This window comes from Aristolochia californica, unplaced genomic scaffold (genome assembly GCF_029961685.1).
Source record: "Aristolochia californica isolate CCGP_79_NKW_82.1479 unplaced genomic scaffold, dmAriCali1.0.hap1 SCAF_9, whole genome shotgun sequence".
NCBI classification, from domain to species: domain Eukaryota; kingdom Viridiplantae; phylum Streptophyta; class Magnoliopsida; order Piperales; family Aristolochiaceae; genus Aristolochia; species Aristolochia californica.
In genome coordinates, this window is record NW_027182290.1 from 34,212,689 (window position 1) to 34,236,317 (window position 23,629).

The following is a 23,629-nucleotide window of genomic DNA, read 5'->3' on the forward strand; positions in this document are numbered from 1 at the left end:
CTCTTTTGTCACTTTGTTTGAGTTCACATCGAGAAATAGCTTCCTTCACAGGAGAACTTCCACTTTCACTCTTGTCTTAAAACTCGTCACGAAAACGATTGATCAAAGGTGGCTCGAGTCCTTGCTCCTCCGCGTAGCTACAATTCAGACTTCCTCCACTGAACCGGCCGTGGGGCCCTCCTCCTCTGGTTGCCGATGATGCCGTCCCTCGCACCCCGTCTGCGGTACTGAACCCAAGAGCGACTGGGGAGCCCATGCATGTGTAATTTGGCTCTGCACCGTAGCTCTGATTTTGATAGTGGTGAGAACTGTTGGGAACAACGTGGCCGATGAAATAATCCGCTGGTGCCGGATAGGAAGATGGGTAGGAAAGAAGGCGCGAAGAGGATGGGTACATGTAAGGCTGAGGTGGTGGGAGGATGGAAGGAGAGGAAGGGGAAGGGAGTCTCGTGTAGACTGTCCTCAAGGGCAGAGATGGATCTGCCATCACTCCTCTCTGATGGAAATTTCCTGATGGAATGGTTTGGGCGTTGCACCTGTACGTTTTAACAGAAGAAAAAAAAAAAAAAAAGGAGGAAGGACGAGTTAGTTTCAAAGATGTACATGTACAAAACAAGAACAAGAAGATGATTTCTTCATGTAGATCAGGAAGGAGAAATAAAACTAATTAAAGCAGACTCAAAATCCTGATTCAGTCTTTTTTTCCCCTTTTATACGCTGTTCTGGTTTTCTTTCTTTTCAGCCTCAAGAGAAAGAGGGAGCCAGAGAGGCCATGGAACAGTCTACTTTTCTTTGAGTTTTGTCTTAAGGAAATGATAAAATCGAAAGTAATCTACTGGAAGAGAGTGTGAGTTTGAGAAGGGCAAAGCAGGATTTGCAGTTGCACTCACACCAAGAATGTTTTATCTATAAATAAATGAGAATAAGAAAGAAGAGGCGGGCTATCCTTCAGTTTAGCTCCCATACCCTAAATGAGAAAGAGGGCCTTGCGCTGCTAGGCTTTCATTGCTGAAGACAAGCTGACGAGCTCGATTCAGAGTCTCTGTCTCTCTTTCTGTCCCCACAAACATCAAAAACAACATCAAAATATTTCGGCCGGTAATGATAATATTGTTCTAAAGACATAATTTCTTTGGTGTTATTTTATAATACTTTAATTTCTTGCCTTGGCGATGGCGGTTCATGTGGCCACCAAGAGCTTGAGATTTGCAGAACTTGAGAGAGCAAAATCGGCACTCGTACACCTTCTCGCTATCGTCTTTTCCTTCCTTCCCACCACTTTTCTTTTCCCTATGCCCTACCATACCTCAAAAATAACAACTCCCAAGTAAAAAAGCAAGAAAGAAAACTAGGCACCCTCTAAAATTAGGAAACGTTGTAAAACAGATGACCACTTTCTCCGTAAGGAAAATTGTGGAATAAACTGAAAATCTGTATACTGTAGAAAAATAATGACAACCCTTTAGCCGAGCTGTGTAAAATAGCATAAAGCACTACGCGTAAGCGCTTACTGTTTGGATCAGAAGATTCTGCAGAGGCCGTCGAATTCTCCTCCAAGACCTGTTTCCCCTCTCTATATCTCTCTCCGTAGTCTTCCGGGAGATTATTAAGGTCTAAAGGGCTCCCTTCCTCCCTCCTGCAGAAAGAAAACACATAAAAACGAAATGGGTAAACGGGGGGGACGAATAAAAGAAGATAAGAAGAGTGGTGTGAAGAAGAGAGCTTACATCGGCACCTGGGTAAAGGTGAAAGGTCCAAGTAAATGGAAAAGGAAGACAGAAGGAGATAAACAAAAAAATTTGTAATTTAGGACTGCAGTTGAGACTGAAATGTAAAAGGGCCTAGTGATATGTGGGAGGAGAAGGAAGGGTTTTGAAAGTTCTCCATCAGTTTTGCCTGGCCGTCAAGAGACACAGAACAGTATCTCTCTCTCTCTCTTACACTTATCTCATGGAAGGGCAAGGCAGTAGAGACATCGATTCTCGGGCTTGCGCAAGTAATCTTGTTCTTTCGTTAGGGTGAGAAAGAATGAGAGGGACGTGACATTTCTCTTACTCTAGGAACCCTATAGCTTCTTTAGACCCTACACAGCCTACTTCAACAACTGCTAAGTAACATGCTAAGATTTTTGTAAGAAATGTTTACACAAGGAAACGAGCGAGCAAATATTTCCATGGCCTGTTTGAACGTTAACATTAAAGCATGTCTGGGTGAGGGTAGAAGACTTATTCCATCTTGGCAATAAAGAGGCCCCAAACCTTGAAAGATCAGGATGCTGTTACTAACTTGAGAATGGCCATGGCTACGGCTGTGAGCTACCGGCTACCGGTCAATGTTAAAAGCTTCATGGGTACCTGGGCCTTTACCTCGGATGGAATTGCTGCTATCAATAATCATGATTGACTACACATCTTCTTATTTGATGTAGTTCTACTAACTAACATCTATCTGCATCATAATCGCTTATCTCCAGGGCAATGCCCTAATAGTTTAAAGTGTTATTAGGGCTCAGATACGCCACTCGGCTCATATCAAATTGCAATTCTCTGTCCAACCAATGACCATCTTTTATGGTGGGGACGGAGACATAGTAGTGTCGGTACATTTTGGCTGGCTTTGTGAGTGTGATGTGGTCTGGGTTGATGGAGGCAAGCGACATTTTCTCTTTAGCAACGTTGAGAAGCCCAGAGGAAAGGACAGACGCCCAACAGTGTCACTACAGAAATGGAAGCCGGCATGTGGCTCAAAATTGAAACGGAAAGATACTCCTTGTTACTGCTGGACTAGTTATAGTAACCCTAAAATAGCTTTAATGAATTGAATAAGCTGCATGATTGATGGGAACTTATTTAATGTCTTCTTGTTACCACACTTGGGGTTTCATTATCAGAGAGCAATTAAGGCTGCTCATTCATTCTGTCTTCTCAACGATCACTCTTATGAGTTATGACAAACATTAAAAGAGAGACTGGATTCTTCCAATTATGTCAAGGCTTATAACTCCAATGTAACCTAGTCATATGTACTGTATTTTTTATTCCAGGTTATTAATTCGACAGCAAGAATAAAATGGGAGAAAAGATTTTCCAAATATATACTCCAAAATAGTATTGATCCCCAATTATGCTGCGTAATTGTTACATGCCTTTTTGTTTGTATTGGAACTTTGATCAGTTCTGTTAAACATTTTGTGGCAATCTGCATTGATAAGTCTTATCAAATGGACAGGATCCCTACCTCAGCACGAGCACAAAAATCTCCTATTGTACTGCCAACACGTCCAAAATGCATACCAGTTGGAAGTATCTGCTGAACTGTGTATTAACCAGGACGAAGCACTGAAGCAAAACCTGTAAAAATGGCTCGTTATGCCACGCACCTCCCAGTTTTCTGTTCCATCAAGAGGATACTTCTCGGAATATCTTCCTGGACCCTGTGCTGACTGTAAGAGATAAAAGTAACTACCGTAAACAGTTCTAAGATAAGCTTCAGTTACTTCGATCGATAGGCGTTTTACTCAGTGACTGGTCTCTGCTCCGAATGTGAGATGGTTCGAGCTTCCTCGGAGTAATGGCGTAATATGATTATTCTGTTAGATAGGATCCGAGGACTGTTTTTTTGGTACAGACAACATCAATCAATGAACCAGTTCTAATTAAAGAAAAAGTAAAAGCAACTACAACCACAAGTACTACCTTGGGTGGATTGCTGTTGCAAGTTAGAAAAAGTTCTCATGGAAAGATTACATGCTTAGATAAAATTTTACGTCAGAAAAGTAATCAATAAGAAGCTATTCAATAAGATTGATTGTAGTTAGTCTTTGTATTGGAAAAATGACAAAAACATAAAAAATTAAAGCTTTCGAAACGCCTTGGTAACAAACTGAAAATCCACATCTTAGTAAACAAAGAATCCTATACTAATAATCTCCGTTGTTCTTGAAAGGGACTCATTTGAGTGAATCTATTTTCTTACTTTTCTCATCCAAAAGGTGCATGCTGGAAGCAAAGGCGGGCAAACAACTCATTATAAGGAAATAGAAAAGAAAAAAGGAAGAGAAACAAAAGATAAAAAGAATTATTATTTCAATTGCTTGCTTTTTCAAAGCTTGAGTATATGGGTATTTATAATATTCAAAAGAAACTTCTACATTTAATGACTTGTAACCAAATATATTCTCTAGATGCATCTGAATACATGCTTGTTCGATTTTGTTAAACAACCTGTAGTAAATTAGCAATAACTTCTTTTAGAAAGCTTTTTAATTTATGAATAGTTTGATTCATTGGAACCGAGACTGGTATAGTTTTTCAATGATATATTATTTGCACCATTTAAATGAGAATAACCTATTCAACTGATTCTTTGATTCTAATCAAATTTAAAATCCAACTCCCCCTCTTAAACTAGATATCTTTGCAACACCGATCAATATTCTCAGCTTCTGAAAACTTTCATGTTTGAGAAGCTTTGTGAAAATGTCAGCAGCTTGATCAAGTTATTTTACATATTCCATCTCAACTTCCATTTTTTCAACACGCTCGAATGAAATGATATCTTGTATCAATACGCTTGGATCGATCATGAAACATTGGGTTTTTTGCTACAACTTGTGCTGATTTGTTGTTTATTGTAATCTTGGTTGCTTCATTTTGTTCTAAATGGAGCTCGTTCAATTGTCTTCTTAACCAAATTACATGACAGGCAGAAGAAGTTACAACAACATACTCATATCACATATTGAAAGCGTGACTATGGGCTACTTCTTGGAACACTAAGAAATTGCACTATTTCCTCCAAAGAAGACAAACCCAATAGTGTTTTTCAGTCATTAGTATCTCCAGCATAATCATTATCACATTACTCTATGAATTTGAATTCATTTGAAGATGAAAGGAAAATTTCATAGTCAAATGTACCTTAAAGATAGCAAGAATCCTTCTAGTTGACTTCATGTGAGTTTCAAAGGGATTTTTCATGAATCGACTCACAATTCCAACTAAGAACAAAATGTCAGGCCTGGTACAAGTCAAGTACCTCAAACTTCCCATAAGGCTCTTGAATAAAGTTGGGTATACTCTTGCTCCATCCTCTATTTTTAAGACTTTCATTCCACATTCCATGGGGGTATTGATGGGTTTACAATTCACCATATTCAATTTCTTTGTCACTTCTTTTGCATAAGTCTCTTGAGATATGAAAATGTCATCCTCTATTTTCTTTAATTCAATTCCAAGTAGTAAGACATGAGGTCCTTGTCACTCATTTCAAATTCTTGAGCCATAGTCTTCTTGAAGTCTTCAAACTATTTTGGATTGATTCCTATGAAAATAAGATCATCCACATACACACAAACAAGAAATAATCCTTCATTTTCTTGTTTTACATAAAGTGCATATTCATGCATACACTTAGTGAAACCATTCTCTTGAAAATACTTATCAAAATGGGTTTTCCAAGCTCTTGGTGGTTACTTGAGTCCATGCAAAACCTTCTTCAATTTTAGCACTTTGTATTCATGGCCTTTAACAATATATCCTAATGGTTGTTCAACGTAGGCCTCCTCCTTTAGATAACCATTCAGAAAAGTGGACTTTACATCCATTTGATAAATCTTCCATTGATTTTAAACTGTAAGAGAAATTAGCAATCGGATTGTCTTTAGGCTTACAATAAGAGCAAATACTTTTTCATAGTCAATGCCTTGTTTTTGCTAATACCCCCTAGCATCTAATCTCACTTTGTATCTCTCTACTTCCCCCTTGAAATTTGTCTTAGCTTTGAATACTCATTTAACTCTGATAGCCTGATGATCACTTGGAAGAGAAATAAGTTCCCAATAGTCATTCTTTTCAATTGCTTGAATTTCTTCATTCATGGCTTGTGTCCACCTTTTCTCTTTTACAACTTCTTCAAAACTGAACTGTTCATCATTAGATAAAGCATAAAATAAGTTTTCATCTTCTAACCTTTCAATTTCAGGGTAGATGTTATCAAGGTAAAACTGCACTAAAAAATGATAGAGATCAAGATGATCAGATTAAGAGAAGTTGAGATTGTCTCAACTTCTACCTCTACAGTCATGTACACATGTAACTCTACATTCATGTAAATCCTTTTATCATTTTATAACTATAAATTCATGTATCAATGAAAGTAATATCATTGCAAATATATTTTTTATCTTTCTTCTATATGGTATTAGAGCTTATGAGCTGATACTTTCTTTTCTCTTCCCTCTCTGCCGCCCCTACCATCGCCACCATCGACGATTGGTACCTGAGCCTCGACATCTCAACACTGAGCTCAGTCTTTGCTCCTCTCTGTTGATCCCCTCCACTGTCCCAGAAGACCTTTGCAGAGCCCACCTGAGCAGCTGCAACACACTACCACTGTCGCTACTGCCGACGACTCTGTTGTCGTTGTCGCTACTCGCCGCTAGCCGCCGTCGCGAGTAAGAGTTCCAACATTGTTTTTGATCGTTTGTCGTTGACGGTCCTACGCCGCAGCAACGTAGCCCGTCGAACCTTCTGCCACCGTTTAAAGCTTTCATCATCGGCAGCTTTCGTCACCGCCGAACCCTTCGTCGTCGTTGAAAGATTCGCTGATGCCAAGCCAGAACAGGCAGCCTCCAGCCACCGCAACCCGCAGTCGCTAGCCGCTAGTTCTCATCACAGCTTAACGCCGCTCGCCGTCGCGGCGAGCCAGGTACTTCTTCCTGATTTTTATTTTCCCGCGACCTTCAGTTTAATCCGAGGCCGGTTTAATTTTAGGGAGGAAGAAGATCTACACACCTATGATCTTCTCACGTGCGAGAAAAAAAAAGTTCTTTTTTTTTTACTCATGGATTTTGAAGATTCTTGTATTACTATTCCCAATGCTCGTGACCCAACCACACCGTTGACGGTACTCCACATCCACAACTCGGTCAAACTCACCTCCACAAATTATTTTAGCTGGAAAACTCAGATAGAGGCTATTCTTTTTTGTTATGATCTCCTCAAGTTCGTTGATGGTTCTTATTTTCTGCCGCCTGCCACAAAGATGATCAATAATCATGTCGTTCCGAATCCCGAATACAATGCGTGGCTTCGTCAGGATAAACTTATTTTTTATGCTCTTATTGGTACTTTCATACCATCTATTATTCCACTTATCACTCACTCAAGTACCTCTCATGAATTCTGGACTATTTTGGCCACTACATATGTTCGGCCCTCGCGAGGCCACATCAAACAGATCAAGGAGTAACTCAAACATACCACTAAGGGATCTCAATCGATTTCTGAGTATATGCAGTATATTAAAACGCGAGCTGATGAACTTGCGGCCCTAGGCAAACCCATGGATCAAGAGGATCTCACTGAGACAATTTTGGTTGGGCTTGATGATGAGTACAAACCACTTATTGATAGTATCAATGGTTGTGACACGCCAATCTCTTTTAATGAGCTTCATGAAAAATTCATAAACAAAGAAGTCTCGCTACGTGTTAAACAAGCTCACTCCACTTTGTTTCCAGCTTCTGCAAATCCTGCCAGTGCTCGGTCCAATTCTGATAGGACTGGTAATCGCAAACACCGATAGCAAGGGGTGCCCTCATCATGCTCACAACATAGTACTACCTCCAGTCTCCACAATATAGTCACTTCGGATGGTCGATCTCAACCTCGACCTTATATCGGTCGTTGCCAGTTGTGCCGGGAAAAAGGACACAACATTCCACAATGTCCTGTCTTTCGCCAAATGCAACAGTCTATGCCACCTCCCCAGGCTCCTCGCACCACCTCTCAGTGGCAACATCGTCCTGCGACATCATGGCAACCACGTGCTCATCTTGCAACCACCACTGCTTCTACTGGTTCTCCTTGGCTTCTGGATAGTGGAGCATCGCACCATGTCACCACCGACTTGAGTAATCTCTCTTTTCATACTCCTTATGATGGTACTGACGACATTATGATTGGTGATGGCACGGGTCTTCCTATTACTCACACTGGTTACAAATCTCTCTCTACACCCTCTCAAACATTTTTATTAAATAATGTTCTTTGTGTTCCCACCATGCAAAAGAATCTTATTTCTATTTCTCAATTTTGCCAAACTAATCATACTTCCATTGAATTCTTACCCACTTCTTTTCATGTGAAGGATCTTCGTATGGGGGTAACACTTTTGCAGGGTCGAACTAAAGATGGTGTGTACGAATGGCCATCGTCCCCAGTCTAGTCTCCACTAATAATTATTTTCTCTAGTATCAAGACCACTTCGTCTGCTTGGCATCATCGTCTCCGATTTTACGTCATATCATGCCACTTTTCAGTTAGACTTGTCTCATTCTTTAAATTTTAATTTTACTTGCAATTTTTGTTTGTGCAATAAGAGTCACAAATTACTTTTTTCCCACTCCAAACTTTTCTCTTCTTCCCCTCTTGATATTATATTTTCTGATGTCTAGACCTCTCCAATTTATTCTATTGATAATTTCAAGTATTATGTCATTTTTTTGGATCATTTTCCAAAGTATATCAGGTTTTATCCTCTCAAACAAAAATCACACGTACTTGATACCTTTATCCGATTTAAATCTATAGTTGAAAATTTCTTTGGTAAATGGATTAAGACACTCTACCCAATAATGGGGGGAATACAAAGCAATGTCGTCTTTTTTTGGCGTCCAATGGTATCTCTCATCTTACATTTCCTCCTCATACACCTGAACACAATGGGTATTCTGAACGACGACATCGTCACATTGTAGAAACAGGTTTGTCGCTTCTTTCACATGCCTCTATACCTCTTTCTTACTGGTCATATGCTTTCTCCACTGATATCTCTCATCAACCGGCTTCCCACACCCACACTAAGTCTTCTTTCACCTTATGCCAAACTTTTTGGCAATCCTCCTAATTATTCTAAACTACGCAGTTTTGGTTGTCTTTGTTATCCATGGCTCCAGCTATACTCTTCTCACAAACTCACTCCTTGTTTCTCTCCGTGTGTTTTCTTAGGGTATTCTACTACTCAAAGTGCATATTTATGTCTTGATCCCACTACATCTCGTCTTTATGTGTCACGTCATGTTAAATTCGTTGAGTCTATTTTCCCCTTCACTTCACTTCATTCTCATCTTGACTACCCCTCATCTGACACACTCTCTCACTAGTGTTACTCTATGTCTCTCCTGGCTACTGGCACATCATCTGCAACTTCGATCTCTGTGCCCTCGGCTAGCCTTATTCATGATCCCCCTCCTCAGCCCTCTCCATCACCACTCCCACCTCCTTAGCCCTCTCCATCACCACTCCCCCCTCCAACCCACAGTCCCACTTCGGCTGACCCGCACCCATCATCCCTATCACACCCCCCCTCGTGTTATTGTCACCAGATCCGAGAACAACATTTCCAAACCCATCCAAAAACTAAACCTCACAGCCCAAGTTCCCGCATCTGCCAACCGTGAACCCACAACTGTAACTCAAGCTATGTCTAATGAGTATTATCCTCGTGCTTGGTATCATGAGTTGTGTCAGTTTCTCATTATCTCGGGCTTCTCCAACTCTCATTCAGACTCATCTCTATTTATCTCACACACAGGTTCAGATGTGTTGTATATTTTGGTTTATGTTGATGACATTATTATTACAGGAAACAATAATCAAGCTATGACGATATTCATTCACCTACTTGCTCAGAGATTCTCAATCAAGGATCTTGGCCCCTTGGCTTATTTTCTCGGTATTGAAGTTGTTCCTCATTCTCAAGTCCTTCTTCTCTCAACGCTGGTACATCTGTGACCTCCTTGCTCGCACACACATGACCAATGCAAAACCTGTCGCTACACCCCTTGCCACATCATCTACACTCACACTTCAGTCTGGCACGACACTATCTGATGCATCTGAATATCGAACGGTTGTTGGAAGTCTGCAATATTTGTCTCTCACTCGCCCTGATATTGCTTATGTGATAAATAAGTTATCTTAGTTTATGCATTGCCCCACTACTGATCATTGGGATGTTGTCAAGCGTTTGTTACGATATTTCTGTGGGACTCTGAATCATGGTATCGTCTTACATCGACAATCTTCTTTGTCCTTTCATGCGTTCTCTGATGCTAATTGGGCAGGCATCAAAGATGATTTTACTTCAACCAATGTCTATATTGTTTACCTCGGTTGCAATCTTATCTCTTGGAGTTAGAAGCAACGGACTGTGTGGCTCGATCCTCTACCGAGGCGGAATATCGATCTGTTGCAACCGCTGCCGCTGATATTCGTTGGATTTGCTCTCTTTTCACTGACTTTGGTGTTTTTCTTCCATAACAACCGGTCCTTTATTGTGACAACATAGGTGCTATCAATTTATGCTCCAATCCAGTTTTTCACTCGCGAATGAAACATGTCGCTTTGAATTATCACTTCATTCGAGAACACGTTCACAGTGGTGTTCTTTGGGTGACTCACGTTAACAGATGCTCTTACTATTAACAACTAATCTCACTTTGTATCTCTCTACTTCTCCCTTGAAATTCGTCTTAACTTTGAATACTCATTTAACTCTGATAGCCCGATGATCCCTTGGAAGAGAAATAAGTTCCCATTAGTCATTCTTTTCAATTGCTTAAATTTCTTCGTTCATGGCTTGTGTCCACCTTTTCTCTTTTACAACTCCTTCAAAACTCAACTGTTTATTATTAGATATAACATAAAATAAGTTTTCATCTTCTAACCTTTCAATTTCATAGTAGATGTTATCAAGGTAAAACTGCACTGAAAACCTCCAACTGCAGCTACTTAGTGGAAGTACCGGTGCATAGTAGGAGAGAGAGAGGGGCCTATTTTCAATAGGCAAGAGAATGTTACGTCTCTCTCATTATTTTCATCCAAAAGAAGTGCGAGATGACTTACGTGAGTCCTGCTGTGCACTCCTGGCTAATAATCACAATAACCTATGCCTGTCAGATGACTGATAGAGAACACTCGAGCTCTTTTATCTATCCACACATGCTCTCAATATAATGCTTCGTAGAGAAATTTCAGTTGTCTTCGAAGTTTTTTCTCTGTATTTCGTGTTTATCCAAAAGCCAACAAAATATGCTCTGCTTCGTTTTCTTTAGGAATTTTTTTTTTTTTGGTCATCTCTTTTCATTCAACATGCTTGACGTTTCGTTTTTCATGTTCTGAGCCGCGGGTGCAACGCGGATGACAGCAGAGAAAGTTCATTCTATGCTCCATTTATTTTGTTTGGTTAAGCGAAACTGCCAGAAAAATGGTTCCTCCTCATCGATTCATCTGTTACATATGAGTGGTAGAATATGGCTTCTTTGAATCGATACCTTTTTTTCTTAGGGTGGAATCAAAGCTATCTTAGTATTAAGCAGGTTTTTCTTAGCCTGCTGGCCTGCATGTTCGCCCATCACAGAGCTTCATGGTATTCAGTAAGTGCAAAACCCATTATTTTCAATGAAATCTCTATTCAAAGCCCCTGAGATTTGCTTAAGCAGCTTGTGAAACCCACCTGAATGAAGGGTCCTGAATCATTGTTATAAAATATCAGACCATTCAGATGAGGATACAAGGGTGTAGTTTAGATTAGTAAAAACACTTGAATCGTTTTCGGGTTAGAAATACATCCTCTTCGTATTTATAAATTTGAGCATATAGATAAAAAAATGTACGCAATTTAAGTGACATTTCAAAATCATTTTTAGGCTGCATTTGGCCCCTCTTTTATAGAAGCCTTCTTCAGATGGCCTTTATCAAAAAGTAAAGAGACCTTTTTACAAGAGGAAACGTCATTTGGTTACAACTCTTTAAAAGAGCCCATTACATAGAAAATAAAATTTTGATAGTGAAAATAAAATTAAATAAACCTAAACTTTTATGCGTGCTTTGGTCCATATCCTTTTTCTCCTTCCACTCATTTCGTAACCTTGATCCCCGACGCAACATAAATACAAGAAACTTCTAGGAAAAAACGAAAATATTTCTGTTCTCCTTTCCCCTGGATCTTGAACTTAAATGCCAACCTTGAACAAACAGTGCTACATGAAGTGGAATGAAGAGTTAAGTAAGATTATTTAACAGCTGCTACTACTTATTCTGAAGCAGAAGCGTCACAAAAATTCTAAGCCTATCGCCACAATCATACCACCAGATTTCAGTTACAATACATGCTACTAAAAAATAAAGGTTAGCCCCTATTGATAAATTTATTTTCTTTTTCTCTATACATGAATTGTTTATGTATTGTGAACACTAAATACCAGCAGCAGCATTATCTTACTGTGGTTTTTTCCTTTCCACCTGAAGGGATCAAGTTAGTGAAAACCGCACAAAGCCACAACATTTCAGCACAGCTTAAACGTACACAATAATTAAAAGCATAATAGAAACAAGATCAATTTACTCAACCATCATTAGAATTTTGTCCACTCTCACCGATTTGAGCATCACTAGTCTTCCTGTTCTCAGCATGATCTCTCATCCTTTTAACAAGCTCAGCAGCAGCACGAGCTGCTGCTGATGCCTTCTCTGCAGCGGCAATGGCAATTCGCGCTCTCTCCATCACATCACAAGATCGAGAGCTTTTCTCCATGTTCCCATCATTTGGTGGTCCATCCCTTTGAGCAACAGTATCAAGGTTTGCAGCACTATCCATACCCACTGAAGTAGTCGGACCACAAGATCTTGTCTCAACCTTGGACGAAACTTCAACCCTTTCAATTCCTTGGTTTTGACTAGCAGGTCTGCTGGAATGTTCTTCCTTGGCAAGTGGTAGATCAAAAGAGCTCTGTGGCACACGTGCCTGTAACTCTGCAGCTGGACTGCATATCTGGTTTGAGCCGCCATCCTACAGTTGAGATTTCAATAGTTAAATTCACGCTCAGAAAGATCCAACTAATGATAAATCAGACGGACATAGCAGAACAGTCTCCAGAAAAGGAATACCAATCAGCTCAGTTCCCATCAGCTACGAGGAATGAACTGATACACTGTCCCAACATATTCCACATCCTCCCCCCCACCCCCACACACACACCATAAAAAAAAAAAAAAAAACAAAGGCAACCATAAATCTTCTGAATTTTCACTATTCATTGGTGGGAATGGCAAGGTTAATGTGCAAAGATGTCACGAAACATATATTTGTAATTGTGATTATTAGCACGCAAAAGAGATTACATACTTAAGGGCCTTGTGATAGATGTAATGAATTCTGATAGTCATTAATCACCTGGACTTTTTAGTATGGTATAATTAACTTATATATGTGAGTCATCTGTTGAAATGGGGAAATATAAATTTTGGCCACCAATAACAGAGTTTGGATCTCCTCTACTGACAAGTGACAAAGACATATAGCTGAAGATAAAAACTTACAGTTATAAAAAGATGCATTAAAATTTCTTAAAAGCATTCTAATGAACAAGAACTATAAATATCAGTATTTCAAGCCTGAGTATGAATAAACTGTAATGAATCAATCTGGGTCAAACCAATGTCAGCTTGGCTGGTTCCAAAATTGAGCTCGAGGTTCTTCATGTGCTAGCATAGCTACAAACGTAGCTAGAACTCAAGCAAGGCTTCCCTAAATGAGCTCTCCCCAAGCTTGTGCACAAGAAAACCTACTCAGATCAGCCAATTAACAGCTATTGACTTGACCCACTTAAATTAAAGACCAATAAAAAGCAGCAAACAGAGGAAATAGAAAATACCAATAAATCTTCATGCTTTTTATTGAACTCAGCTTCTGTGCTAGAAGAGTCCCATTCCAGGACAAACTCTTGAGCTATGTCCTTCAAAAGCTTCAGCTTTACATTTGCAGGTGGTGCTTTAACTGAAAGTTTCTCGATTATCTGAAAATATAGCAAGACAAACCTTAAATTCTTGAAGGTTGAGAAATTTGTTGGATCTCTGTAAGAAAAAAGTGTCACTTTGGGGGTATTTTTAGTGCAAGGACAGTCAGAACAAAGTAACTATACTAGCTATCAGATCACCCAGTTGAAATCAAACCATAGAGACTTAAATTTCAGCAGGAGACAAATCTACCTTCAAGAAGTTGAAAAAAATATTAATGTTAAAACAGCAACAAGGAGTCCCTACCACACCTACATACTCATCCAAATTCCTGCTCCACAAGCAACTGAACAAATGGCATGGGAATGCAGCAATAAATTTTTTGATCATCTAGGCCTCAAAAAGTACATCAAGAATCATCCATCCAGCACTGGGAGGACAAACCTAGCCTCCACCATCCAACGTTTGACTTATTTTAAGACCAAGCATTGAATATTTTGAATACCTAAATTTCCATTTATGAAGTGATGTGAGGGTCCATGATTAGGGAACCATTTGAAAGGGATCCACAGTTAAATTTGACAGCTTTTACGTCAGACTATGTCATTGTTTGTCATGAGACAGCTTTTACATCATACTATGTCATTGTTTGTCATGGGACAGCTTTTACGTCATACTATGTCATTGTTTGCCATGGTATCTATCTCCCTAGCATTTCTTGTTAATGTTGAGGCAACTCAGAGAAACAGAGTGACAATACATGAGCTTGTAGAGGCAGATGAGTATTGCCACTCACAAGATTAGGTTAAGATAGCAGGAATGACAATGGAATAGAAGAAAAGGAACATTTTGATAAATATCCTTCTCTGAGGCAAAACTTCATGTCAGAAGTATTAACAATGTGTTTGATACAATTTATAGTAGCGGTTGATGAAACTTAACAAACTTCACTATCCCTTGATGCAGATTTTTGTAAACTACATCTGAGATGTGAAAAAAGAACTTACACCACGGTTAACACAACTATCAGGCCGAAGCTCGGAAGCAGCCAAAACAAACTCCTTCCCATATTTAGTAATGAATAAATTTCTGATTTGCATCAATTCAGGCAAATCTAGACATCTTGGAGCAGCAAAGATTATGCTTGCAATTGCTTCCTGCAATTCTGGAGGACACTCCCTGACACATGTAAAGCATAATAATATAAGCGTAATACTGGTAATTATGGATGCAGCATATTATTCTAAGAATAAAAATCTATGATTGAAGTGTACTAATAACTCCCCTTAATAAGTTTCAAATAAACACAAGTGGAGTGAGCCTTTGGCCTCAATACCCTCATCAAAAGGTTTCTTGACTACAATTCCAATAATAAATTGACTTATTTAATGATGATTTGGCTACATCACTACAATATTCATCACAAAAATGCATAAAATGTCATCCAACTTAAGCTCCTTTGCTTACTAAAAAAACAACAATAAAGAGCAGCATTGATTTTACAACCAAAAAAAAAAAAAAAGGCAGGGAGGATAACATTCAGGCATTTTGCAAGGACTACCCAGAGGTGCTCACATCCATCCTTTTGTTTTTTTCTTGAATATGATCAATGTAATAATAATTTATGATACAAGTTTAAGAGTACAATCTCATCTTTTATATGCAAAAGAATTCATATCAGGAAACAAAGCAGAGATTTTGTAAATGTGAATGAAGCATCTCGGTGAGTGACCACCCTTTACTGCTGATTAAGAGATTTTTCTTATAATGGAAGTACAGAAGCAATCAACTTGTGACTAAGAAAGCCATGTGTGATAGAAATCATTCAGCTTTGACAAAACATAAAAAATGTCGTAAAAAAAGTTTGAGATGTTCACTCTAAATTATGTACTTTTCCATCCTTAGACTGCCGTAAACTTTTGTTACAACAGAATATGAATAGAGACAAGGAGGCTTGGCTGCACCCAACTTTTGCACTCTTTTTAGAATCATGATACTGGCACTTATTCCACAATGTTTACATGAATGCTATTAATTAAATTCATCTTATCAGTCACAATTGAAAAGGTTTAAGAACAAAAATAAACATCAACCATGAATACATAGAGCACAAGTAATGTAGAAATAGAACATATTTAATCTAAGACATTGGACCCAAATCTAATGACAAAAAGAGAAAATGTAAGCACCAAAAGTACATTGAGTCCATTTTTCTAGTTTTGACCTGCACATGGTGTGCCTAGGTTCTTTTATTCTTATGTTTCGCAGTGATTGCTGCCCTTATGAGGTTTTAAAAGTTAATAGACTGCCAACATTCATTAAGAGAATGCACAACAAGCCCACGGTTTATATAAACTTCCTTCTCTAATATTCCAATACCATAATACTGTTTCTTTATTTACAGATACTAGTAGGTGTGCTTATTACAGAACCAAATCTCCTTATACGTTTGAACTAATGCTTGTAGCTCTTAGGGATGCCCGTCCCTGACTCCCAAAATGCTGAAGTTCCAAATATAAAAGGAAAGTCTTTATTTTGCTCTACTAAGAAAAGTATCATTGACAGTCTACAGCAAGTGGAAAGAAGAACTCACTTTTGGGTTTCAAGGATGGGAACACGTGCATAGACAAACTCGCAGAACAGCTCCAGAATTTCATAAGCAGCCAATATGTTCATTTCACGTATGATATGTTCCACCTGGCATAAGTTCGTAGCAGATAAATTTGTGACAAAACAGAAACCAGGGAAAAACGTAGTTGCAACTGAAGCAGTAATAGGATTACCCGAATTCGAGCAATGGCCTCTTGCCCTGTCTGTAGGAATTGGGCTATCTCCTTGCGCATATTTCTTAGTTGGAGTTCTCTCTTATTTCGCAGATGCTTGATTCTCGAGATTGCCAGATTCAAGCAAGTTTTGCTGAATCAATGGATATAATCAGAAGGCGAAAGAATTAAAAAAAAAAATCCTTAGCAAACTTTTTAAAGTACTGATCTTTCAATGTTTGCCCTAAAACTAGTTGAATGTTTATGAAGAATAAACGAAAATCGATCACAGGAAATTAACGACCACCCCGATGAATCCAATCGAGAAGAACTACAGAATCTCCATCAGCAGAATTAAACAAAGAAAGGCAAAAAGGAAAAGACTTTGAGAGAATTCACAGGTTTTTGCATTCTGTTAGCTGTTCATAACTGACTATAAAGTGGGGTAAACGAAGTACCAGATTTGAAAGAATCTGATCCGGGAACAATCAAGAATTTGAAGCGAAGTCTTTGGTTAGAGAAACAGAATTCGAACTCACCATTTGCCTCCAAGAATGCCTCTGTTGAACAATGAATTGAGAATGGACATGGCGACAAATCGACCTCAACTGCCGCGAGCGAATATCGAGTGTTAAACTTTCTAGGCCAACCCACAGAACTCAGGAAGGGCCTAATGCTGAAGCCTGAATATGTTGACTATCAAGATCTCTCGGTTACTCTCTTTTCATTATGTTGCTACTTACCTGACATTCTCACCTAAGTATCTAAGAAGACTGTATTTGGCCACGCTTGAGACGGAAGTTTATCAAATTTACTGTTTAGCCCAGATCAATATTATATACTCTTAGGTATCATAAAATTCCATATTTGGCCAAATATCATACTATTAAGCAAAGGGGGCTAATATTCTCCCTGGCATGAGAAGAGGAGAAAATCCCCTTGGGTACATAGTGAGGAAAGCCCTTGCTATAAAAATAAAACCAATTAAAGTAAAGGTTAGGAGAGATCAGCTACCCTTCCACATCCCTTTCCACTTCAGAGTGAAGCAGGAGGCAAAGAACCTCACCAGTCCCTTCCTTGTTGCATAATGGAAAGTAGTTGGTGCAGCCAAAAGAAGAACCATTTTTACATAGAAAAGGAGAGTGAGAGAGGATGCAAAGAGCAGTTTTTCTCTATCCTAGCTAGATATAAAAGAGAGGAAAGAGTGGAAGTAAGGCCGGCTGAGGGTAAGCCCGTCTTAACGATTAATATAATTGAAAGCAATCAATAGAAAGGCAAACTCAATTTAATCGATGTTACAATGACATTGTTTAGTAATAATATTAAAATACTATTGATTCATTAAATAACTAAATAGAAATAAGGAGTAGGTATTAGGTGTGGGTATCCCAAATGCAAAAGAATCCAATTCCACCTAAAAAACCCAAGGATAGGGTTTGGGTTTTCACGTTGTAGGTCTAGGATGGGGCAAGAAAAACCCATTAGGTTTTGGGTAAGGGACAAAGTTTTTTTCAAATCTGACCGACAGAGATTAAATATCCCAAATGCAAGAAAGGAGTGGAGATACAGGGATAGAGATGTGAGACAGGGAAGGCACGGCAAGAACAAGGCAAAATTGAAAGGAAAAGGTTGGTTTTTCAACCCTATTTGGGTTCTTTTTATGGCCAGGGTTTAGGTAAAGGTTGGGTTTTCAAAAAGTTGATTTTGATTCAACCTAGTAGGTATCTTGTATTTTATTTCGTTGTCTTATTGAAGAGGTTGTTGGCTGGTCCATTTTCCCACTTATTTGGTTTCTATGTAAAACAAAAATAGGAAGAGGGAGGATGAACCTTCCTTCTAACACTGGTAAAGAACAGGGATTGGGGGCCTTTCAATTTGAACAAAAAGAAAAAGATGAAATTTCCCTTATTTGAATAACAACCCAAAAAGACTAATGAAAAATAAAAATGGGAGGAGGCAATGGGATTTTCTCCCCCGTTTTTTACTTTTTACTATTGAAAAACAAGTGCAGCCCTGGGTAAAATATGAAGAATTTTCACTAATATTTACGAAAACAACACTCCGTTCTTCCACTATGTATGTACTATTTGCGTACCTACCAATGGGACCCGACAACCGAACGCCCTGTTTGAGCAGATGGTATACCTCATCAGGAGTGCCCCCGCCCAACGTGTAAATTTTATTCGACTTTGACTGCACGCATCCATGCCTCTCTACAAACTGCCTCTCTTGAAAAATTCTTAATGTCTTATTAAAACCAAATTACTCATTCCAAATAGGATCTGTTTAAGCGGCCTTGTGCCATCGCTCTTCAATGGCTGACTGCGAATAGAGAATCAGTAGCAGTAAATGAATAATGACTCTTCAAAGCCCGCCGCTCCATGCAAGTAATCGGTAGCTATAAATGAAGGATGGTCGAGTTTCAACAAACAAATAGTTATCTTTTAAAATTGAACATTTTATCAACACAAAAAAGTTTAGCTTCCTAATTGATTTTTTAACGCTGGAAAACACTAGCCACAGTGCAGTTAAGAGAGTAAGATTTGGTGGGCAACTTTGGGTGGCCAGGCGTGTGGTTTATGGACTACGTACAAGTACACGCCTCGTTCTCCAACGCCGTTCAACCAGATGGCTTTAACCGTCGCCCCGGACATCCTTTATAATGTTGTCGACCATCTTTACCAACCCAACGTTACTTTACACCTACGACTCCATTTTGCAATTCGATTCTATTTTTGGATATACGCAGTGTACGATGATTGGGTTATCAAGAGCTGGAACTTTACTCATCGACCTAGTTTCTCTTTCTATCACAAATTCCCGCTGGGCCCAGGGCCCATTCTCTCCTGGCGGGGAACGTACGATGTCGAAGCATGTAGTATGCACCACCGACTGACCGTGCTTCGTCCGGTAAGGTCCGTGGAAGGAAGTCGAACAGTGGATCTGGATTCTGTCATGGTGTGCCCACCTGATGAGTGGCCCACCGACTTGTTACGAGGCGGCTTTGTAGACAGGAACCAGTTCCAGACTGGAATCCGTACCTCCCATGGTCAACTGGATGTTAGCGGAACCGATTTTGCCACGTAAGCAAATTAAATAGGGGTGTCCGCGTGAAGGCCGATCCTATCGGCAGTCGGCCGGCTCTCCAAAATCCCCAAGTACCCCTTCGTTAAGAACTATAAGACCGCGTTTCTCCCTCTCTCCCTCGCTCTTTCAAGTGGCGGCCTCGCTCCGCGCATTTGTCTTCCTCTCAGTCTGAAACCCATTCCTGGGGAATTTTGCCTTATTTACTCGATTGTCGAATCTTGAAGCTTCTGAATAGGGGTTTGGAATTTTGAGGTGGAGTTTTGTTACGGATGTCGCCAGATCCGTTTTCCGGCGTCGGCGAGAAGGAAGAAGACGAGGACTTCTTCGACCGCCTCCCGGATTCTCTCCTTCTTCTCATCTTTAATCGGCTCCAGGACGTCAAGTCTCTCGGTCGGTGCTGCGCCGTCTCTAAGCGCTTTAACTCGGTTGCCCTTCAGGTTGACTCGGTCGTCGTGCGCGTCGATTGCGTTATTTCCGACGCCGACGGCGGGCCTGCTTCTAAACCTCGCAGCGTCTTCTCCAACCTTTTCAAGCTTCTTCTCGGAAGCTTCATCAAACCTTTGCAGGTCATCCAGCAGATCCTTGGACCCAAAAAGGTTATACTCGCCGAGGTCTCTCACCACTCGCCGGGTGAAGTCCTTAAAAATTTTGGAGAAATTCGATCTCTTCGCATTGAACTGCCCGCCGGTGAGCTCGGCGTGGATGGTGGAGGACTCCTGAAATGGAAGGCGGAGTTTGGTAGCTCCCTGGACAGTTGTGTCATCCTCGGGGCCACCTCCTTCACCAGAAAAACTGAAACTTACGTTGTTGCGAATCATCAGGCAAATGACGATCAGGGAAACATTCCCGAGTCTTTTTGTACCAATGGTGGCTTAAAGCTGCGGGTAGTTTGGACTATCACGTCTTTAATTGCCGCTTCGGCTCGGCATTATCTCTTACAGCAAATAGTGGCCGATCATCCGACCCTCGAGAGCCTCGTATTGACCGATGCGGACGGACAGGGGATGCTCTGTATGGGCAAAGATCAGCTTGCCGAGTTCCGGCGTGCTCCATTGGCGGCATCCACGTCATCGAACCGGACACAGGTGCCTGCCCTCAACATGAAGTTGTGGTATGCGCCGAGGTTGGAATTGGGATCGGAACATGTCATGGAGGGCGCAACACTTGTTGCAATCCGACCAGTTGATCGGCCGATGAGAAAAGAGAGTGATGGGTTTGTCACGACTGCCTTCGAGGAGCCTTTCCGAGAGGCAGTGAAGGCCATGGTCAGGAAGAGAACTTATCTGCTGGAAATGAATCCGTTTTAACTGTGTTTTGTGGGAGGTAAATATTGGTTTAAATGTGCGCGATCTGAAGGTCTTTGGGACTGGAATAGCCGTTGGTGCTGTTGTTTCTTGTTGCTGTATTTCTATCTTGACATAGCAATTAAGATTTTGGCGTCTGATACTCGTTGGAGTGTTGAAACTCGAATCTCTGTAACCAATGTACTGTCACATTCTGTATGATTTTTCTCTTGTGTATACTTTCTTTTCACCTCTATAATGTGTAGTTTCATTGATGAACATATACCTCTGGCTAAGTTGTACTTTTGGAGGAACATCTTTTTCATTACTTTTCTGGGTACTGGATGGTTTCTCTAGAAGTACTCTAATGGCTTTGGACCTGTGTTTGCAGAGATTTTCAGGGCCATCTCGAAGCGAGTTTGTTTTAGGTTGTAATGATTTGCCAGAGTCTATAGGAGGTAACTTGCTACCTGTCTTTTGCATTGTTTTTGTTGTCAGTGCCTGACGGTAGGAGAGAATTATCTAGGAGCTTCTGACCTTTTTAAGATAACAAAAGTGGTCAGTATCCTTATGAGAGGAGCATTGCTATCACATCCCATACATCTGTTCGTAAATTTACACGATCTGCTAGTGGCCTTCACTGTTTATCTTGCATACATTGGGCTAGAAAATGTATATTTTATCATCATAGCTGCTTTATTGGCCATCACTATTTATCTTGCATACATTGTGCTGGACAATGTATATTTTATCATCATAGCTGCTTTATTGGTGGTAGAATCAGTTTTCAAGTACAACTTGCAAGCGATACAAACAGAATTTGGCATACTAATTCTAAGGTTATTTCTGTTGCTTTTGAGAGATCTGGGTTCTGGAGGTAATTGATCTAGTTCTCAATTGATAAAAGAATGTGTTCTTGCTTTTTGAGTTGACGGTGAATTTGAATGCTTGATGTGAACTGAATACCTGATGCTAATTGTTGCTGGTGCACACTCATAATTCTGCTGTTTTGCTCCAAACGACAACAATGAAAATGATTTGAGGGTTTGCACCTTGCTTTTGATATTTAAGCATTAAGATCCATATTAGTTTGCAATTCAAGCCATATGAGACAAAATTAGTCCAAAGAGGGACGAATGAAGTGGTGCAAGCATAAGATTCAACAAACCTTCTTAAAAAGCAGATAAAAGGATACCCCTGCTTAGCTCCTCCTTTGTACATCTTCTCCAATATCTTGCATGTCATTGTAATGAGTTCCCAAGTTCTTAGAATCCTTTTTTCGTGCTGCTTCCGCTGTGCATTAATTGTCAAATTTTCACAAAAACTTAATTGCTATGCATATGACCCGTTGAAATAAGCGGCATGTGTACTAGCTTGATTACGTTTCTCTCCGTAATTTTAAGGTTGTTGCTGGTTTTTTTGTTTTTAACAACACATCCTGTTTGAAGCTGTGAATAACAGGAAAGCAGAGTAAACAAACTCTGTCAAGTAAATTTTTCAGGAAAGCAAATTTTTCAGCACAAAGTTATTGTCCTTCCAAAATTATAGTTCAAAAACAAACCTTGAGCATGATTGGAGATATAAACAAGCAAAAAAATGCAAAGATTTTGGACGGGGGCACGCCTGAGCATGATTTATGAGTCCCAATTACATGAATCTGTTGTGTTAAATCTTTTTTTTTTTTTTTTTTTTGTATTAACAATGAGAAGAAGGATGTCATTAATAGGGCTTATGAGGTAAACAAGACGCCAAACTTTGCATTACCTGTGAGAGCTTGGCTTGGCTTGATCTCTTGAATTTTTTAACTGGAACTCATAATTGGATGGCTAACATGGATTTTTTTTTGTTTTTGGTTTTTTGATGTTCTGTAAAACTTAAACTATCATGGACCTTGGCGGGTTTGATTGTTAGCCCAACTCTCTAACTAGCCTTCAAGCATAGGAACTGTATTCTAATCATGTAATCAGAAAAAACACAAAGAGCAAGACTATATCAATCTACAATTATAGGAACTGTTTAAATATTTACAATGTTTTCCGTGCTGGAACTATAAGCCTTCTCTTTTATTGGCACACTCGCCTTCTGGTTTGTAAACCCTACAGCATATGTTTTGCTCTAACTACTGTACTTTAATGAATCTAAGATGCATGTTTTGTTCTAGTATTCCCTATGGTGTATCTTCTTATTTCAATTAGCTTGAGTTCTCGAGTGCTTGTCCTATGCTTTCATGTATGAAGTGCCTTGTCTAGAAAAAACAAGCAGAGCCTAAGGGAGTCTATGATCAATGAGAGCTCCTGCCTGTGTCATTGGGATTTTGCTTGCTGTATAATGGCTCATTGTCTAGAAATTGCTTCATATTCCTCGCTTCAGTCCTCTTGCAGGAGGAAAAACATAGTGCGTGGCTTTAAGATCCTCTTGCCTTATCTTTTGCAGAATCGAGTAGATGCAGTTGCCTGAGTGATTGTTTTTCTGTAGTAGCATTAACTTATATGGAAACATTCCAGTTCTCTGTATCTTCTTCCTGATTTATGGGCATGTGCAAATTAGACGTTAGATTGATGGTTAGACGCAGATGAGGTGCTACTTGAGTGCCTGCCTCATAAGACTTCAGCGAGTAAAGGGAACTTGAAGACGGAAAGGACTGGGAAGAAGGAAACATTCAATACGTTACGCTTTGCTTTGAAGTCTTACATTG

The 23,629-nt window shown here is 39.8% G+C and overlaps 3 protein-coding genes across 3 annotated transcripts; 1 reads left to right on the forward strand and 2 right to left on the reverse strand.

The window, feature by feature from the left end:
* Window positions 1–76: 76 nt before the first annotated feature.
* On the reverse strand, window positions 77–6,556 carry LOC137940843 (uncharacterized). The gene is made up of 7 exons (XM_068785965.1): window positions 6,280–6,556; window positions 5,798–6,009; window positions 3,294–3,442; window positions 1,538–1,735; window positions 1,166–1,299; window positions 967–1,054; window positions 77–536 (listed from the first exon to the last, which is right to left on the reverse strand). The coding sequence occupies exons 1-7, from the start codon at window positions 6,554–6,556 to the stop codon at window positions 77–79; spliced, it is 1,518 nt and encodes a 505-aa protein (XP_068642066.1).
* A 5,626-nt stretch (window positions 6,557–12,182) lies between these two features.
* On the reverse strand, window positions 12,183–17,312 carry LOC137941901 (uncharacterized). The gene is made up of 6 exons (XM_068787514.1): window positions 17,104–17,312; window positions 16,586–16,718; window positions 16,396–16,499; window positions 14,810–14,981; window positions 13,721–13,861; window positions 12,183–12,855 (listed from the first exon to the last, which is right to left on the reverse strand). The coding sequence occupies exons 1-6, from the start codon at window positions 17,151–17,153 to the stop codon at window positions 12,412–12,414; spliced, it is 1,044 nt and encodes a 347-aa protein (XP_068643615.1). The 5' UTR covers window positions 17,154–17,312; the 3' UTR covers window positions 12,183–12,411.
* A 2,396-nt stretch (window positions 17,313–19,708) lies between these two features.
* LOC137941224 (F-box protein At5g46170-like) lies at window positions 19,709–21,520 on the forward strand. The gene has a single exon (XM_068786543.1). The coding sequence runs from the start codon at window positions 19,921–19,923 to the stop codon at window positions 20,956–20,958; it is 1,038 nt and encodes a 345-aa protein (XP_068642644.1). The 5' UTR covers window positions 19,709–19,920; the 3' UTR covers window positions 20,959–21,520.
* Window positions 21,521–23,629: the final 2,109 nt, after the last annotated feature.

Excerpts from the sequence above, each read along its gene's own strand:
- LOC137940843 (XM_068785965.1), bottom strand. The coding sequence starts at position 6,556 with ATGATGAAAGCTTTAAACGGTGGCAGAAGGTTCGACGGGCTACGTTGC. Across the intron at positions 1,736-3,293 it reads TCAGCAGATACTTCCAACTG|GTGCCGATGTAAGCTCTCTT; the intron begins GTATGCATTTTG and ends ACCTTTACCCAG. Across the intron at positions 1,055-1,165 it reads CATGAACCGCCATCGCCAAG|AAAGAGAGACAGAGACTCTG; the intron begins GCAAGAAATTAA and ends TTGTGGGGACAG.
- LOC137941224 (XM_068786543.1), top strand. The coding sequence starts at position 19,921 with ATGTCGCCAGATCCGTTTTCCGGCGTCGGCGAGAAGGAAGAAGACGAG.
- LOC137941901 (XM_068787514.1), bottom strand. The coding sequence starts at position 17,153 with ATGTCCATTCTCAATTCATTGTTCAACAGAGGCATTCTTGGAGGCAAA. Across the intron at positions 14,982-16,395 it reads CCCATCCTTGAAACCCAAAA|GGAGTGTCCTCCAGAATTGC; the intron begins GTGAGTTCTTCT and ends TACATGTGTCAG. Across the intron at positions 13,862-14,809 it reads ATAGTTGTGTTAACCGTGGT|ATAATCGAGAAACTTTCAGT; the intron begins GTAAGTTCTTTT and ends CTATATTTTCAG.